The sequence below is a fragment of the Panthera leo genome, chromosome B1 (genome assembly GCF_018350215.1).
Source record: "Panthera leo isolate Ple1 chromosome B1, P.leo_Ple1_pat1.1, whole genome shotgun sequence".
Classification (NCBI taxonomy): Eukaryota; Metazoa; Chordata; class Mammalia; order Carnivora; family Felidae; genus Panthera; species Panthera leo.
Window position 1 is genome coordinate 160634061 of NC_056682.1, and position 18675 is coordinate 160652735.

The 18675-nt window shown below is 43.4% G+C and overlaps 1 protein-coding gene and 1 long non-coding RNA gene across 5 annotated transcripts in view; one reads left to right on the forward strand and one right to left on the reverse strand.

Moving 5' to 3' along the window:
- The window catches only part of TMEM165 (transmembrane protein 165), a 35767-nt gene extending 18474 nt beyond the window's left edge, over positions 1-17293 (reverse strand). For 3 of the 4 annotated variants that reach the window (XR_006201947.1, XR_006201946.1, XM_042936352.1), the window contains exons 1-2: positions 16833-17293; positions 3745-3970 (exon numbers count right to left, since the gene is read on the reverse strand). Coding sequence is in view for 2 of the 4 variants with exons in the window: in XM_042936352.1 (XP_042792286.1) it covers positions 3745-3970; positions 16833-17039 (433 nt within the window). In the remaining 2 variants the exon portion in view is untranslated. Of the gene's footprint in view, positions 1-3744; positions 3971-10102; positions 10230-16832 lie in introns of those variants that run through there. The other variant, XM_042936353.1, reaches the window with a different exon arrangement.
- Positions 10438-11682, forward strand: LOC122218223. Its single transcript, XR_006201948.1, has 3 exons — positions 10438-10486; positions 10579-10676; positions 11287-11682. It is a non-coding gene; the product is annotated as an uncharacterized LOC122218223 (long non-coding RNA).
- Positions 17294-18675: the final 1382 nt, after the last annotated feature.

Here is an 18675-nt window from a genome sequence, read left to right on the forward strand (position 1 = left end):
GTCCTGCCGGCTTCCCTTTCTCACATCCCTTCTTGGTTGCCGTCTGTCTCCTTTACAAGGATGCCTTTTACCCAGCCTTCTATGGTGCATTTCCCCACAGTACGGAAAAATAGATGTCCTCGGGGAGCAGAGAGGGGGTCTAAACTACCGGTGTCTTCAATCAAGGCATAAATCAGACACAGGGCTTTGGGGCTTCCCTGTCTTATGCAAGTTTCTGGTAAGGTCATGACATCAGGAATAATGGCATTATGTTTGTTGGAACTAATGGTCATGGCACTAGAACTAGGGTACCTGCAGGGCCCCTGGGTGGCTCAGTCGGTTAAGCGTCCGACTTTGGCTCAGGTCATGATCTCATGGTTCATGAGTTCAAGCCCCACATCTGTGGTGACAGCTCAGAGCCTGGAGCCTGCTTCGGATTCTGTGTCTCCCTCTCTCTCTGCCCCTTCCCTGCTCACGCTCTGTCTCTCAAAAATAAACAAACATTAAAAAAAAAAAGAAAAGAAATAGGGTACCTGGGCCTTGATAGGAATGACAATTTTCACTGAGAAATTGTGCCTCTTTCATTCCCCAACCAGTGTAAACAATGCATGTTCCCTAAGGCAGAGTCTTGTTACACGAAGCAAAGAGATCATCAGAAGGAAATACTACAGCCCTCAGTGTCTTACTTCGCCCTTGTGGCACTCTCATAGCTGGGTGCCATGCCTAATCCAGCCACCTATCATCCATTTTAGAAGAATTCTAAAGCAGATTGTTGTCATGGGGATGCATATCATGTTCATTTATTTTTTTTTTAATTTTTTTTCTTTATTTATTCTTGAGAGAGAGACAGGGTGTGAGCCGGGGAGGAGCATAGAGAGAGGGAGAAACAGAATCTGAAGCAGGCTCCAGGCTCTGAGCTGTCAGCACAGAGCCCGACGTGGGGCTCAAACTCACAGACTGCGAGATCATGACCTGAGCCGAAGTTGGACGCTCAACCGACTGAGCCACCCAGGCGCCCCATCATGTTCATTTAAATTCAAAAACCAAGTCAAATGCTTTGTGACCGAGAGTCACAGGATTAGATGATTTACTATGGACCTACTAGAACTGCTATAGCAATCAGGTAACGTGGCAGACATTTTCCATAAACTGAATGAGCTATATCTGCAGCTCCAAGGTTCTGGCAAAAATGTACTTAAAATATGTGATGTGATACAATTTTTAAATAAAATCCTTTATTGGCAAAAGTACACACAAATGAACAATATTTCAATTTTCTCAATTATTTCTAAATATAGCCAGTTAAACAAAGTACTCCTAAGTAAAAGACTAACATGTAGGGGCAACTGGGTGGCTCAGCCAGTTAAGCGTCCAACTTTGGCTCAGGTCATGACATCATAGTTCATGGGTTTGAGCCCCGTGTCCAGCTCTGTGCTGACAGCTCAGAGCCTGGAGTCTGCTTCGGATTCTGTGTCTCCCTCCCTCTCTGCCCTTCCCCTTCTTGAGCTCTCTCTCAAAAGTAAATAAACATTAAAAAAAAATAGGGGTGCCTGGGTGGCTCGGTTAAGCGTATGACTCTTGATTTCAGCTCAGATCATAATCTCATGAGTTTGTGAGATCAAGCCCCATCTCGGGCTCTGTGCTGATAGAACACATTCTCTCCCTCTCTGTCTGCCCCTCCCCACTTGTGCTCGCTCTCTCTCTCTCTCTCAAAATAAAGGAATAAGCTTTAAAAAAATAAAGATCAGAACTGAGGCGACACCCTGCTTAATTCTATCAACAGAAATATTCATCCAAGGACATATAAGCTAATTTAAAGAGAATAGTTCTATCATTTCATTAAAAGATGCATTTCCAAACTTTAAAAAAATGTGTTGGGTAGTGTGATATATTAGCTAAATATACGTAATATGAACGTATGTAGTTTGTGATATAGTTTGCTTTGATCAACTGTACTATTAATAACTATAATCTGTAAAAAATATTAACATTTGAAGACTTAACAAAGGAAACTATCAGTATCTTTTTTTTTTTAATTTTTTTTAAATGTTTATTTTTGAGACAGAGAGAGACAGAGCATGAACAGGGGAGGAGCAGAGAGAGAGAAGGAGACACAGAATCCGAAGCAGCCTCCAGGCCCTGAGCTGTCAGCACAGAGCCCGACGCGGGGCTCGAACTCACGGACCATGAGATGGTGACCTAAGCCGAAGTCGGACGCTTAACAGACTGAACCACCCAGGCGCCCCTATCAGTCTCTTTTAAAATTCACTTTATATGCAAATTTTTGCTGCAGATAAATGACAGTGTGATCCATAAGAGATTTTCAAGGAGAAAGTCATAATCATTAGGGTAAAATTCTATGAGGAAAAATATACCAGAAGTTAGATCTCTGCAACCCCTTGAACTTAAGATGACATGCCTTAGATAACTTCCACATGAGAGGGGTGCAGTTTTTCCAAATGAGACACAAGGAAAGTCTGCAGACCACCGCACCAGCCTACAGCACAGGTGCGCAGCGTGGCCAGCGGGAAGGGGAGACAGGTGAGGGCAGGGCAGGAGACCAAGGCGGCCCTCAGCTGAGGAAAAGGAAGTGACCAGAGAGAAGAGGTGGGGGAGCCCAGGGCACCGGTTTCTGAGGAGGGAACAGGCAGAGAGGCCAGCTTTCAAGCTACCCTCAAAGTGAGAGAAGTTTAAAAAATAAAATCCTCTGATACTATTCATTCTCCTTCCGAACGATGACTTCACCACTTAACAACTCTCTCCACTCTCCTATTTCCTGTGTCAGAATTTCCTTTGGAAGAAAAAAATTGTTTTTATTATGAAATATGATTAATGCTTTAACTTCTAAAATGTGTAAAGTGGTCAAATTATTTTAATCAGTAAAATACTCTTTTATTTTAGGTTTAAAACAACTTTAACTTGGACGGGTGTCCAAGCAGCAAGAAACAGAACTTGTTCTGTACATGAAGAACTAAGCTTCAGATGTGAGAGATGCTGAGGGGCAGAGGACCGAGCACCTGCAATATAGGATCTCAATTAACACGGACCACAACCCTACAAGGGAAGTAGGCTTTATCCTCTCTGTTCTACAGACGCGGACACTGAAGCTCGCAGGTTAAGGAACTTATCATTAGGCCACTACCCGGCATCAGACTCCAAACCAAGTCTGGCTATAAGGGGAAGCTCCCGGCTTTCCTCCCAGCTTGGGGTGGCTTTGGACTTAGAGACTCCACTCTGTTTAATTATTTAGTGTTAACGTTTACTTTCGCATGGTCTAATTCTTTGAAAAAATGAAGCCTGTAGAATAGAAACACAAACTGGGAGTCTAAGAACATTTCAGCCCTTTATTATAATGGGGTAAGAACAGCGTAACCAAACACAGTAACTACGAGATGTCCTTCAACAGTTACTGGTTTCCAACATGTCCCTGAAATGTATTTGAGTCCTGTTTCTAAGATATCAGATATAAACCTATCTGGACTGAAAAGGAAAAAAAGCCAGGATACACACAGTCATAGCAAGGATAAAAACTAGTGAAGAAATGAGAAGTATGTGTCTTGGCTGTGAATAGCTGAAAATTTAACTTTAAAAGCGCAACATGGTTTTCAGCGGTTTATGTACCGATACCATATTCTGTTTACTAAATTCTGGAACTCTGGGAACCAAACTGCAACCCAACTAGCTGGATGATTCCATGACTCAACGGCCCACACCACACTGTCTCCTTAATCCACTGAAGTCATTAGGAGGAAAGAGCACACTCACCTGATAAGCACGTCATCAGGCCCAGGGCAAGCATGGCCCCAGCCAACACCGTCAGCCGGTTATAGCGCATGGCCATGATGGCGGCTATGAAAAATGTCTTATCGCCCAGCTCAGATACAATAATAACTGATATGGCAGCGACAAATGCATGGATAAATCCCAAATTTGTCTGGGTAGCTGGATCTTCTTTATTGGAATGAACCGGGGCAGCTGGTGTAAATCCTTTCTGAAATAAAAAAAAAAATATATATATATATATGTATGTATCAGCTACTTCTTGAAAAAAATCATTACTTAAAATTGTTTTATTTTTGAATGCGAATTAAGGTTTTTTCTGGCCATTAGACTTATTTCCTGCCTAAGCACTGTGAAAGCCATTTTTAAAAAAAAAATTTTAATGTTGGGGCGCCTGGGTGGCTCAGTCGGTTGAGCGTCCGACTTCAGCTCAGGTCATGAGCTCACGGTCTGTGAGTTCAAGCCCCGCGTCCAGCTCTGTGCTGACAGCTCAGAGCCTGGAGACTGCTTCGGATTCTCTGTCTCCCTCTCTCTCTGACCTTCCCCCGTTCATGCTCTGTCTCAGTCTCAAAAATAAATAAACACTGAAAAAAATTTTTACTTATTTTTGAGAGAGAGCAAGAGACAGAGTATGAACAAGGGAGGGACAGAGAGAAAGGAGACACAGAATCCAAAGCAGGCTCCAGGTTCTGAGCCTGATGCAGGGCTTGAACTCACAAACCAGGACCTCATGACCAGGGCTGCAGTCAGATGCTTGACTGACTGAGCCACCCAGGTGCCCCACTCTGAAAGCCATTTGTAATGACCAAAACCTCTAGCTGATGGATGCCACAATGCAGATCCAAGTACAAGTCTACAAAATAATTTTTTTAAAAAAAGAGTAGAGACCAGCTATAGCCCCATACTAAAACTACCTTATTTTCTAAGTATTTGTGATTTGAGATTTAGTTCTCAGCTATGTCTCATTCAAATTTTTACTTGTAACTTGAGTGGAAGAGCCAGGTATGTTTATCAAGCATTCAGGTAATGGAAAGCTGAGAGAAATTCCGTTAACACTTTAGAGGACAAAGTAGGTTCCAGAAAGCTCTCAACAGACTAGAGCAAGAAATGGCTCCAGCTAAGATGAGGTTTAATATAACTGGATATAAAAATATATAACTTATTCAACACCAAAAAACCCCCAATAATTTGATTAAAAATGGGCAGAGGACCCGAACAGGTATTTTTTCCAAAGACATCCAGATGGCCAAGAGACACATGAAAAGATGCACCACATCACTCATCAGGAAAAGGTAAATCAAAACCGTAATGAGGTGTCACCTTAATCTGTCAGAATGGCTAGAATAAAAAAGACAAGAAATAACAAGTGTTGATGAGGGTGCAGAGAAATGGGAATGAACCCTCATGTGCCTGGTGGGAATGCAAACTGGTGCAGCCACTGTGGAAAACAGAATGGAGGCTCCTCAAGAAATTAAAAATAGAACTACCCTAAGACCCAGTAATTCCACTACTGGGTATTCACCCAAAGAAAACAAAAACACTAATTTGAAAAGATATATGCACTCCTATGTTCACTGCAGCATGACTGACAATAGTCAAGACAGGGAGGCAGCCTGTGTCCATCAACAGATGGATGAATAAACATGTGGTACACACACACAGTGGAATATTACTCGGCCATAAAAAAAGATGAGATCTTGTCATGTGCAGCAACACGGATGGACCTAGAGGGTATTAGGCTAAGTGAAATAAGGGAAAGACAAACACATGTGGAAGACCAAAACAAATGGATAAACAACAACCATGAACAGAGTCATAATTACAGAGAACTGATGCCTGCCAGGGAGTTGGAGGTAGGGGGATGGGCAAAATGGAGTGAATAAGTCACGGGAATAAAAGGTACAGCACAGGGACTATAGCCATGGTACTATGGTAGACATGCATGGTGACAGATGGCAGCTACACCTGTGAGGTAGCATAACACAGTTGTTGAGTCCCTGTGCTGTGCGCCTGAGACGAATATAACACTGTGTCCACCTCACTTCAATAAAAAAATTAAAAACTATTAAAAAAATAGACATAGATAGCTGTATATACGGATGGTCCTAGGCTAAAGTCTAAAAATATCCTAGGAGATGTAATGTGGTCTAATAAAAAAGATAAACCGAAGTCTTGGTCAGCATTAATAAGGTCGTTTTAAGCTGAAAACGTGACCAAGCTCAAAACAAACAACAGGCACTTCAAGTACTTGAAATAGTGGCAAATCCATTATTCTGTGCTGCTCAGTTCTTACCGAAGTTTTGTATGGCTCTGGGGCAGCACCATGAAGAAGGCACTGCCCCCCCGAAGATCATCCCAGACAGAAGAGGCTCTAAAACCAGGGACTGGCAAGCTACCGTGGGGCCAAGTCCAGCCTGTGTCAGCTAAGAGTGTTTTTTGTATTTTCAAGGGGTTGCAAAAAATAAAAACAAAGAAGGACGGAAGGAGGAGGGCTGGAAGAAGGAAAGGAAAATTATGCAACAGAGACCTTAAGTAGCTTCAAAACCTAAAGTATTATCTGGGTCATTAAAAAAAGTTTGCCAACTCGGGCTCCAAAACAATCAAATGAGGGATTAGGAAGGACTGGGGGCCTCTGTTCCAATAACCGCAAAAGTCTCTATGTGTGTATTTACTCTGTATGATCGCAAGAGGTAGAACTAAAAGGCCCGGGGTGGGGGGGGGCGCCTGGGTGGCTCAGTAGGTTGAGCATCCGACTTCGGCTCAGGTCACGATCTCTCAGTCTGTGAGTTCGAGCCCCGCGTCGGGCTCTGTGCTGACAGCTCAGAGCCTGGAGCCTGTTTCAGATTCTGTGTCTCCCTCTCTCTGACCCTCCCCCACTCATGCTCTGTCTCTCTCTCAAAAATGAATAAACGTTAAAAAAAAAAAAAAAGTCCCAGGGGACCGGGGGAGGGCAGCACCTGGGTGGCTCAGTCATTTAAGCCTCTGACTCTTGATTTTGGCTCAGGGTTCATGAGTTTGAGCCCCACATTGGGATTCTCTATGTGTGTATGTGTCTGTTTGTCTCTCTTCCTCTCTCTCCCTCCCCTCCCCTACGCACATGCGCACTCTCTCTCAAAATAAATAAATAAAACTTAAAACAAACGTCACAGGTAGCAGGTTTGGTGGCAGGTTTTAGCTTAACACAGGGAAAAGATTTCTACCCCCAGAGAGCCACCTGAAGCCGAGCTGGGCTGCTAGAGAAGGTAGGAAATTCCCTGCTCAAGGTCAGCATTCCAGGGAAGAGAAGGACCACTTACAGGAAAATTCTCAGTGTGCATGTCGACATATTCCTCAACTAACAACGTAAACTTGTCCCATTCCACAGTGAAGATCAGCAAGATTTAAGCATTTATGAGACTACAACTTTGAGCTACAAACTGGGGAAATTTAACATTTTAGAAAATATTTGGTATTAGGACTAAATCAAGAAGGACAGCCTTGGAAGTCAGCTCTTGAAGAAGTACCATTCACAGAAATTCTGGCCTTCTCTCCATTACCATCTTAGTTCCATCTATGCTGATGTTTCTTTAAAAATGAGCTTCCTTTCTCTTCAAATACTCTACAGTCATTAAGCATCAAAAAATATATATATAAGCATTGCAACTTGGCTCTCATTAATGCAACCATTCTCCTCTCTGATATACCTTTTGTATGAAGAAATGTCTCTGTAAAGTATGTATCATCTGAAATCCAAGAAAATGTTTAGGAATAAATATACGTTGTTTATGATCAATTAGGTCCAAGCTCAAACAGAAAATGTTTACTTTTAAAAACAAAACAGTGACCAAAACTACATATTTTTATGGCTTTATAATTCCCTGCTATAAAACCTTGGTCACATTACTTCGCCTCTCTGTTGCTCTGTGAAAAATGAAGACGACAAAATAAAACTTGCCTCCTGAGTATGACAAGAGAAAACAAAAAACTATATACTCTTAAAAACTTGCTATATACAGAACACAAGAAACTCAACTTGCAGCTTGGATATCCAAAAAGATAAGTGTGAAACCGCCAACCACGGTGAAAAGAATGTAAAACCAAAGTATCAGGGTATTGTGGAGATCAATTTTTAAAACTTAAAGTGCTAATAATAGGGTCGAAAATTATCAGCTACCATGCGTTTGCCGTCAAATGCCTAAGTGCTTACTGTGTGCAAGGAGCACGTCCTTTTTCTAACTCACCTTCTGGGTGACTTGTAATGGTTTAGTATGTGCTCTGCTATCAAAATGCCTGGGTCCACAGCCAAGGCATTATCAGTCGACCTTGGGCCAGGAGGTCTGCCTCCCTGTGACTCAAGCCCCACTGTAAGATGAGGGGTACCTACATTTACAGACTTGCTGTGAAGACTGAGTTAGTAACACATAAAGCTGTTAGGATGATGCCTAGGACACAGCAAGGGCTCAGCTACAAACAGTTATCTCAGCACACCACAACACAACCAGTTTAATCTCTGTAAAACTAGGTTCATCGTGTTACCTCACTGTTTTAAGAATGAGCCTTACGGTCCATATGGAAGGATAAATAAGCCAGAGGAGCTTATTTATTACTATTATTAATAATATTATTAATAGTATTAATAGAAAATACTGCAAGCCACATAATTTAAATTTTCTGGTAGCCACATTTTAAAAAGTAAAAAGATAAAACTTTTTTTTTTTTTTTAAGTTTCTACTTCTTTATTTGAGAGAGAGAGAGCACAAGCGGGGGATGGACAAACAGAGAGGGCAAGAGAATCCCAAGCAGGCTCCATGCTGTCAGCATAGAGCCCGATGCGGACCTCAATCTCAAGAACCATGAGATCATGACCTGGGCCAAAACCAACAGTCGGATGCTTAACCAACTGAGCGAGCCACCTAGGCGCTCCCAAATAAAATTATTTTTAACAATATTTCCAATATATCCAAGATACTACTCTGGAAGCATAGCATTCTTTTTATTTTTATTTCCACACTAAGTCTTCAAACACTGTTGTCGATCTACTTGCCACACCCATCTCACACACATCTCAATGTGAACTAGCCACGTTTCAAGTGCGTAAGAACCGCCATGGCTCATGGCTCTGGTTCTGGGCAGTGCAACACAAGAGCACGTGAAGGTTTTGGTAACCACAAGCCTTCAACGATGTAGCCCTACTGCCCCTCCTACCCCCTTTTCCTTATTCATCTTGATTCCTCAAGATCCAACTTACACAGAACCTCATGAGAAAGGCCTAACCCAACAACTCCAGCCCCTAATGATCCTGTTCCCCTCAAGTAAAAGTGAATGCATACTGTGGACAATGTGTCATGGCAGGCATATGATTGAAACAAAGTTTAAGATAGGAACACTCAGGGAGTTATTTTTTTTGTGTTAGAAGCATGTATAAATATAATGTTATAGTTTGTAATAATAAAAGACGAAATAACACAATGTCCATCAATAGGGAATTGGTTAAATAAATGGTAGCTTATTAGAATACTATATTCTAAAACATAAGTGAGGAATCAGGATCTTTTATATATATTAATAAGGAAAAACCAGTAAGATATTTTTAAGTTGGAAAAAAGCATGCATTATGTATACAGTCATCGTATGTATGTCTGTGGAGGGGCACAGAGGTAGGTAGGTGTATATAGCATGTATACAGTTGTTATCGCATGCCAAATCTCAGCAAACAGTTACCAGTGGGTGTTTACAGGGAAGAAACCAGGATGACTAGAATAGGGGTCGACAAACGTGTTCTTAAAGGGCCAAATATTTAATCTCATGGACCACAAAGTATTTGTGATAACTACCCAATCAGATGCTGTAGCTTGACAACAGCCATGGATAATACTTTAACGAATGGGCATGGCTCTGTTCCAATAAAAAAACTTTATTTACAAGACAAGGAGCCTGTGGTAAACTGCAGTTTGCAGAGCCCTGAACCAGAACACCAGAGGAGGAGACATACTGTTTCACTCTACATACTTCTGTACCTTTTGAGTTGTTTTTATTTTTTTAACCATGCACATAATTACAAACACCTGTTGTGTACCACTTCAAAAAGATCTCTTGACCCAATCTCTTACCCCCCTTACAGAGAACCAGTTCCTTGAAGGCTGCAACTGGCTTCAGGCAGGTCCAACCAGAAAAGTAAGAGCTCTGTACTTATTCACTACCCGGAAGTATGGAGAAGTTAACACCTGTGGGGCAACCTTTGGCCAGTGGGGGAAGTCGGCCCTGAAATTCATTTCATAAGCCTCCTTCAAATTCTCAGCAGGATTCAGTACGAGCCACGCACGGAGTGATTACCTTGAAAATACATTGGGGTGCATGCACTTACCTCATTCCCAGGACTGACCATTTGAAAGAATGCAGGCATGTTCTGAGAACGGGGAGTAAACCATCAGATGAATGGCTGGGGTAAGATAAGAAAGATAAGTTGAGCCCAGACTGAAAATCCTGTGTGTTCAGACTGGCCCAGAGGCAAGCAAGAAGCCCTTAAAAGTTTGAGTAGATGTCACAAATATGATTAAGGCATTATGACTAACAGATCAGGGCAGAAAGCAGAGAATGGTAGCCACTGGACCAATTCATGAGGAGGTCAGCTGCATAAGACCAATGTTGAAGACAAGTTAGGGAAGGGAAAATTCTGCACCTGAAGGACAGGGAAAACATCAACATAACTTTAAATGGGGGGGGGGGGGGGCGGGAATCAAAGATGATGGTAAGGTTTTCTGCTGGGTTTACTGGGAGAAATATTTGTATTCCTACAAAGCATGTGGGACAGAGGAATAAAAATAAGGGGTTTGGTTTCAGACACATTCAACATGAGGTGGTAAAAAGCATTTCAAATGAAGGTTTCCAAGAGGCCATCAGAACCAGGATTCCTGATTTGAAGCCAGCACAGCCTCAAGGTAAGTGTCTGACTGCTGGCAGCCTAAATTGATCAGCCAGAGCCCTGCAGGCAGAGATTTCCAAGGCAGAGGGAGATTAGAGTAAGTGGAAACAATGAGACTTAGAGAATGTCTATACTTAGGGAAGGAGGAGGAGGAGGAAACAAAAGAACAACAAAACTGTCTTGGATATTTATAGAGCAGGCAGGCAAGCACCACAGATGGTCCAGTTGGGGGCAGTCACCATTCGCTGAGCGACTAACTAGATGCCAAGTATTTTCATTGCTTTTCTTGATACTCAGAAACCTGAGAACTATTATCCCAAATGAACATAAGAAGATGGAAACTTATGAAGATCCAAGTTCATACAGCCAAAATGGGGTAGGACTCTCAAAGAGGAGGGTTAACAGTGCGAAATGACCCCTGGGGGAGGCAGGTCGGTAGGCTTTAGGTATTCTTCAAAAACGGTTCCAATGAAAAGACAGCAACCAAAGTCGGATAAGGAAAGACTAAAGCAAAGTGAAGAAGCCGCTAAATCCCTAGTTAGAAATTTGTTCTGTAAAACTGAAGAGGAGAAACCCACACAGGCAAGTAGTTAAATTAACAGCCTTGTTTCCCCTTTACCAAATAGGAAAAAGCTGCGGCCATGTGTCAGCACACAGGAAGGAGCCGAGGAAAGGGAGAGAATAAAGGTACTGAGGAAGGAAAGTACCGGAAGTCAGAAGAGAACAGGCACATGGACACAGAGCAGAGGCACGGAACGGATGCCAGTCTTGTCCCATACGTGGAGAGAGGCAGAAAGTGTGCGCACAGAAGCACTTATGTCGGCGTTACAGGAGGGTTGCATGCAGGGACTGCATTCTGGTATCCACTATCCAGTTACATTAGAACAAAGCAAGAAATGAAGCACCAGTGTTTTCCTTGGTATAGAAACCACTATTTCAGTATTTTAATTTGGGTTTGAGATGCAAATGATTTACATCTTGAGAGCAGAGTCAACACCTCATAACTGAAAAAAAAAAAATTGCTGAATAAAACTCATCTTTACTCAAAATTAGTTTCAAATGAAAAAACTGGGGCGGGGGGAGGGGGGAAAGAGGAGTTCCCTCATTTAAAAAGTACTCTTTTATGCTTTCCTGACCTTCAAGAGAAGAAAATGACAATGAAAACAGTAATTCCTACTGAGTCCTACAGTTCAAATGAACATGTGAGGGCGAGAACATGAAAGCTTAATGGGAATCTCCAGCTACACGTGACAAAACCAGCGAAGAGAGGAAGACGCTTCCTGTGAAACCAAATCTAGGCAGCTACCCAGAAAGAGACTGATCTAGCAAGAACACAAAAATAAAATCGTTCAACAAAAGTTATCACACAACAGGTGAAATTATTTGGAGATACAGAAGTCTAGAGGAAAATGCTTAGAATGGGCTCAGAACTGTCTCCTTGCCATTATTTTATTGTATCAGTCAGAAAAGCCTTTTCCAGAAAGTAGAAAAATGTGCACAAAAATATACATGCAACTTAAACAAGATACCACGGGAGAGAGCCAAAGCATAAGAGACTCTTAAAAACTGAGAACAAACTGAGGGTTGATGGGGGTGGGAGGGAGGGGAGGGTGGGTGATGGGTATTGAGGAGGGCATCTTTTGGGATGAGCACTGGGTGTTGTATGGAAACCAATTTGACAATAAATTTCATATACTCAAAAAAAAAAAATGAATTAGATAAAAAAAATAAATAAACACACAAGATACCACGGATAAACCTGGTTTTAAGAGATTGTATTAAAAAAGGATAAAATTATATTATAAATTTTCACTGTCATGTAAATTATTTTTATTTGTGAATGGTTAGGTTTATTATTATTATTTTTTTTTTTTTTTAGAGAAAGAGATGGGGAGATGGATGGAGAGAGAGGGAGAGAATCTCAAGCAGGCTCCAAACTCTGCATGGAGCCCGCCACAGGGCTCAATCCCATGACCCTGGGATCATGACCTAAGCTGAAATCAAGAGTTGGATGCTCAATTGAATGAGCCACCCAGGCGCCCTTATTTTTTAATATTTTATTTTTAATGTTATTTGTTAATTCATATTTATATGAATTTATAAATACATTTTTAAAAATTTCTGAGAGAGATACAGAGAGAGAACACAGGGGAGGGGCAGAGAGAGAGAGAGAGAGAGAGAGAGAGAGAGAGAGAGATTCTCAAGCAGGTTCTGCACGCTCAGTGCAGAGCCCAATGTGGGGCTCAAACTCGTGAACTGTGAGATCATGACCTGAGCCAAAACCAAGAGTCAGACACTTAACTGACTGAGCCACCCAGGCACCCCATAAATACATTTTTTAAGTGTATTTGTTTTGAGAGAGAAAGAGCATGTGCAAGCAAGGGAGTGCAGAGAGGGAGAGAGAGAATCCCAAGCAGGCTCCACGCTGCTAGCACAAAGCTTGACATGGGGCTTGATCTCACGAATTGTGAGATCATGACCTAAGCCAAAATTAAGAGTCAGATGCTTAAGCAACTGAGCAACCCAGGGACCCCAATACATTTTGTTTTAATGAGTTTAACAACATTATTTTTATATATGTTACTGTTTGGTAATATATTTATAAATTGAGATTTGAAATGTATTAAATGTATTTAGTTTCACTGATTTTTTTAAATGAATCGCTTTGATGGATAGAATACCACCAAATAAATTCATTAACATAATTATCACTTCATTTTGACACAGCAATCAAGAGTAGGACAAGAGTCACCTGACAGCCTCTAGCTTCGCTGTAAAGAGGCTAGAAGTGGGAGGTTGGGCTGGATGGAGCAGAAGTGCAACTTCATGAAAATGGGAAAAAGTTTAAAATACTGCACGGAAGGCCTTCTGACAAGTTCAAAGATAAGAAATGCCAAGAAACAGGGGCGTCTGGATGGCTCAGTTGGTTAAGTGTCTGACTTTGGCTCAGGTCATGATCTCACAGTCTGTGGGTTTGAGCCCCGTGCTGTCAGTTCAGAGCCTAGAGCCTGCTTTGGATTCCATGTCTCCCCCTCTCTCTGCCCCTCCCCACTCACACTCTGTCTCTCAAAAAACGAATAAATGTTAAAAAAAAAAAATTAACAAATGCCAAGAAACAGTAAAGCAGAAATACAACAAGAATTTGTACTGGGTGAGGTAATAGGCTTTTGTGGCTTTATCAACAGTGCTCTGCAACCAGAGCAGCTCTTTGGACTTCCAGAATACACAGCAAATTATAAACTGCCTGATCTCCCTAAACTAAAGGGACTTAATGCTTCTTGTATTACATGCTCTGTCCAGGGAAAGAATAAGAAAAAAACCGGAGTAAGTCACTAGAAGCATAAACTGCATAAAGGAAAGATCCAAAGTAGTCAACAACTACTCTTTCCATGGCTTTGTAAACTAAGGTTTATTTGTAACTAGGACTAGAGAGTGAACTTTTTTACCTGGTTATAGAAAAAAAAAAAAAAAAAATACCCAATGTAGAAAGCCCTATCAGAAGTTCAGCTATCTTGCTTCAAAGCACCCTGGGAGATATAACTATGTTATTACATCTCACACCTGAATGCCTACCAACAAAGGAGAGATTTTTTTCCCCCCTCCATTTTCAGAAGTCCACTCTCACACAGTGGCATGAAAAAAGTAAATTTAAATATCCTACCTTTTTAAAAGATCTACTGGATGTAACTACAAAGCAAAATGGTTGAAACTTTCAGATATCCAGCAATGCTTGGCCCTTGCTTATATGGTTATTAGACTGAACCCTGACCATATCTTACCTCTACCAACTGGACAACAAAAGCAAATGATACTTATATTAAGTAGTTCAGAAAACATGACAGAAAAATCTCTTCTAACATGCTGTAGTACTGTAGAGAAAAAAAATCGGAGCCATATCAAAGTTAGATGAAAATATAATTAAAACAAGATCATTAGATTCTACCATACAATAGAGAGTTTAGAATAAATTCCTATCTTAAAAGAACCACCGAGAAAACAGTTGACTCTGGAACAGTGTGGGGTTAGGGGTGCTGAGCCACTATACACTGGAAAATCTGCATAAAGCTTTGGACTGCCCAAAAACTCAACCACTAATAGCCTACTGTTGACAGAAAGGTTTACTGATAACATAAACTGATATCAATTAACACATATTTTGTATGTTGTATGTATTAAATACTGTGTTCTTATAACAAAGCCAGAGAAAAGAAAATGTTAAAATCAAAACAGAGACTATTCATAGTATTGTATGGAAAAAAAATCCATGTATAAGTGGACCCGTGCACTTCAAACCCATGGTTCAAGGGTCAACTGTATATCAAAATATTAAAGACAAAAATCTCATTAGATTGTGCCTGCCCCTTCCCTTCACATCTCCAGTTTTAAAGACAAGCATCCTTTAGACGACTTAATACAATCATTGCATACTGCTGCCTTTATTTTACAAGTCTGGATTTTCCCTGTCTAAAAGGGTATTATTTTTTTTATTACAAATTTTTTTAATATTTATTTATTGAGAGAAAGACAGAGCGTGAGCGGCGGAGGGGCAGAAAGAGAGAAGGAGACACGGAATCTGAAGCAGGGTCCAAGCTCTGAGCTGTCAGCACAGAGCCCGATGCAGGTCTCAAACCCACAAACCAAGATCATGACCTGAACCAGTCAAATGCTTAACCTACTGAGCCACCAGGTGCCTAAACGGGTATTATTAATAGCCACACCTACCACTATTTATATCTCAAAAATCACTATAGGACTAGAGCTCTGATGAAAAGGCCTGGAAAGTTACATTCAAAATCTCTCTTAAGTTACTTCACCCAAACTAGTCTTGTTTGAAAGTAGTAAGTTAATGACAGGTGAGGATTTTAAAAGACAGAAAGCTAAATGATAAACACTAAGAATACATTTCATGAATCAGCATTTCAGTTCAAGTTCAGAAGTGGAAAAGGTGAGCAGGGTCAGCTGAGCCCAGGGGTAACAGGCAAGAGAGAAATCACGTTTAAACTGGAAGTTATGGGGAAGTCTTCACAGACAGTAGATGTCTGCGGGTTCCTGAAAGGTGGGAAAGGTTCTGACCAGTGGGCTCCAGGCTCACTGAAGCCTTTTTTAGGGAGACTGTCATCTGGGAGACTAGCCCTGGAGCACAAGGCGCGTCTCAGGTTAGAGTGGTTTGAGTATTACATATGAGCAAGGGTGCCGTGGCTAAAAAAGACTGGGCGCCACATCAGGAAGAAACCTCAACATCCTGCATTAGAGGATGGACTGAAGTCAGTATGTGGGGACAATTCACTGAGAATTTCTGAGAAGTAAAACAGAATTCAGTTTTAGAAAGATTAGTTGGGCGGCGAATGGCCGAATGTAGCCTGGGAGGCTGAGCGCCAAACCTCTCCTACCAGAAAAGACCACAGAGGCCTCAATTCAGGAGTCCAAATTGGAAATGAGGAGAAAGCTTCCCCGATACAGGGAAGACATTTAAAATTGCCGCCGAGGTTCTGGACACAAGTGACTAAGTGATTCTATTAACATACATTAAAGTCGTTAATAAGGCCAAAGGACAGGGTTCTTTCTGGTATGCTTATGAATTTAGTTTTGGCATCCCGTACGCTGCAGCACTCTGTACTGTCAAAGACGGCTTATTCCTTTGCGTTCCTGAGGGTTACTTCCTGCAAGCCAGAGCACGTTTTTAAAAAGTGAGAGTCACTCTTCATAATCCATATATATTTGGCAAAACCACAGGTCATACAAAGCTGAATTTGGGTAAGCAGCTGGGGATGAGCGTTTTCAGCAATGAAATGGCCGATGTTCTCATCCTCAGGGAATACGAAAAGCCTCCCACTGTCCTCTGTTACAAACTTTCTACCCGGAACGAGTACTTGCAGCTCTTTAGGGCACATCTGATCATCAAGACGCCCTTTCCTCAGCAGCATCCCGATGCTCCCGGACTGGAGGTTTACAGCGGGCTCCTTGCTGGGCGCTCCCATCCCCTCCCCCATAAGGAGCCGGGCGAGGCCGGCCCGACCCGGGAAGAAGGGCCCTCCGCCGCCTCCACCCCAAGGAGCCGGGGCGGGCTCCCCTCCCCCCGCCGGCAGCCGGGGCCGGGCGCGGCGCTCCCGGCGGCCGCGAGCCTGGTACCCGGTGCACCGGCTTCGCAGCCGGCCCGGCCCGTCCTGCTCACCTCCGCCCGGGCAGGCTCGGGGCCCTGCACGGCCGCCGGCTGCGGCTGCAGCTGCTGGGCGGGCGCCGGCGGTTCCTTGTTCCGAAGGCTAAGGTCTTCGTCCGGGACAGCGCGGACGCCGGCCGGGGCCCACAGCAGCGCTAGCAGCAGAAGCAGAAGCAGCCGGGGCGCCGATGCGCGGCCACTCCCCCGGGCCGCCGCCGCCATCCCGCTGGCCGAGGCGGCCACGCACGGGCGCCACAGGAGGAAGTGCGGGCGACGGGAAGCCTCGACTCCGAGCCGCCCCGGCAGTGCGTCCCTCTCGCCTCGCCGCCCCAGCTTAGCGAGAAGCCGGCACCATTCGGTAAGAGGCAAGGGCGGGCGAGAGGCTTAGCGCAGGCCGGCGTCGCAGCCGCCGGCTCGACCCTCCCCTTTTCCGGCAGCGGCCACAAGACTCCGCCGACTGTCTCGTTGCGGGCCAGCCCAATTCCTCCGGGCCCCGCCCCTGCCCGTGACGGCCTCCCATTGGCCGGGCGTCCGCCTCGGCGTCGTGACGTCCCCAGGCAGGTTGAGGTGCGGCTCGCGCCCTCCTCCCATTGGACCCAGCGCTCCTGGGAGGTACCCGGCACCGCGTGACGTTCCTCTCCTCGCATCTTCCCGCGCCCCACGCGGCGTCCTCCTCCCCCTAGGCTGCCCACCAGCCCAAGGCCGCACGGCTCATTGCTTCTGTTCCCACCCGAGTCTTCTGCCCTAATATCCGGGCCGGCCTACGCTTCTCTTAGCCTTTCCTACATGTCAAATTAGTTGGAGCGCCCTGGTTACGTGGCACTCGCTGCGGGAACCGCCACACCTAGCCCAGTTCCACACTCTTCACTATTCTCGGTGCCGCCTCCAACGTGCAGCCTTCTATACAGGACGGTGGTCTTACAGGGTCAAATGCGATTGTTTCAAAGAAACCTCTGAAATGGGACTTCGGAAGTAACAAAATCCTCAATACTTGTTTTAGATATTATATGTTTGCCTAGAATCATCCCCAGACCAGAAACATTTAAAGCCTTTCCATTTTGGATGTTTTGTGGTGTACCTATCTTAGACTGGCCTCTTAACTTGGTTGGCTTTTGAAATTGGGTGTTTAGGCGCGGGAAAGAGTGGAAAACAGGAAAGGATGGTTGTTGGTTGGGCTTGAAAGTAGTTTTACATCTTATACAGACAAAGTTGAGCTACTTAGTTATGAGAAGTGTGACTAAGAGCGTGCTAACCATGTACCAAGCAATATTCTAAATACATATATGTCCACGTATTAAACCTGTACTCTATAAAGAGCTACAGAACAGTATCTATGAAATGTGGGAACAAGAAATGAATCTACCAAAACAATCCGTGGCAAAGTGGGCAAACCTACTTTGAGTTCACTAACACCACATTATGTCTCGAGTTAGTAAAGCTTTTGTCCATGCTGTTCTTCCTGTCTGTAGTTAACTTCCTCCATTCTATCACTGTAAACGCCTACTCATACTTCTAAAACCTGTTCAGGCCTGACCTCTCAGAAGTCTTCCTCCAACACCTCCTCTTACAGAATTCATTACCCCTGGCTTCATGCTACTGTAGCTCATACATGCTTCTCTTGTGTGACCAGGATGCCTCCTACACAGTTTGGGGCACAAATGTGCCTCCCCGTTCATCCCTAGAGTGCAAATGCTTGAGCCCTCATAAACCAGTAATAGAAATCCCAGAAGTCCAAACTATCCTACCTCCAGAAGCCTCTCCTTTACAAATTCAGGATTTTCTGTGCTTAAGAGGTGCCCTAAAGGGAGTCTAGTGACTCAGTCTAATGGCCAAGGCAGAAGGGTAAATGTGGCCAAAC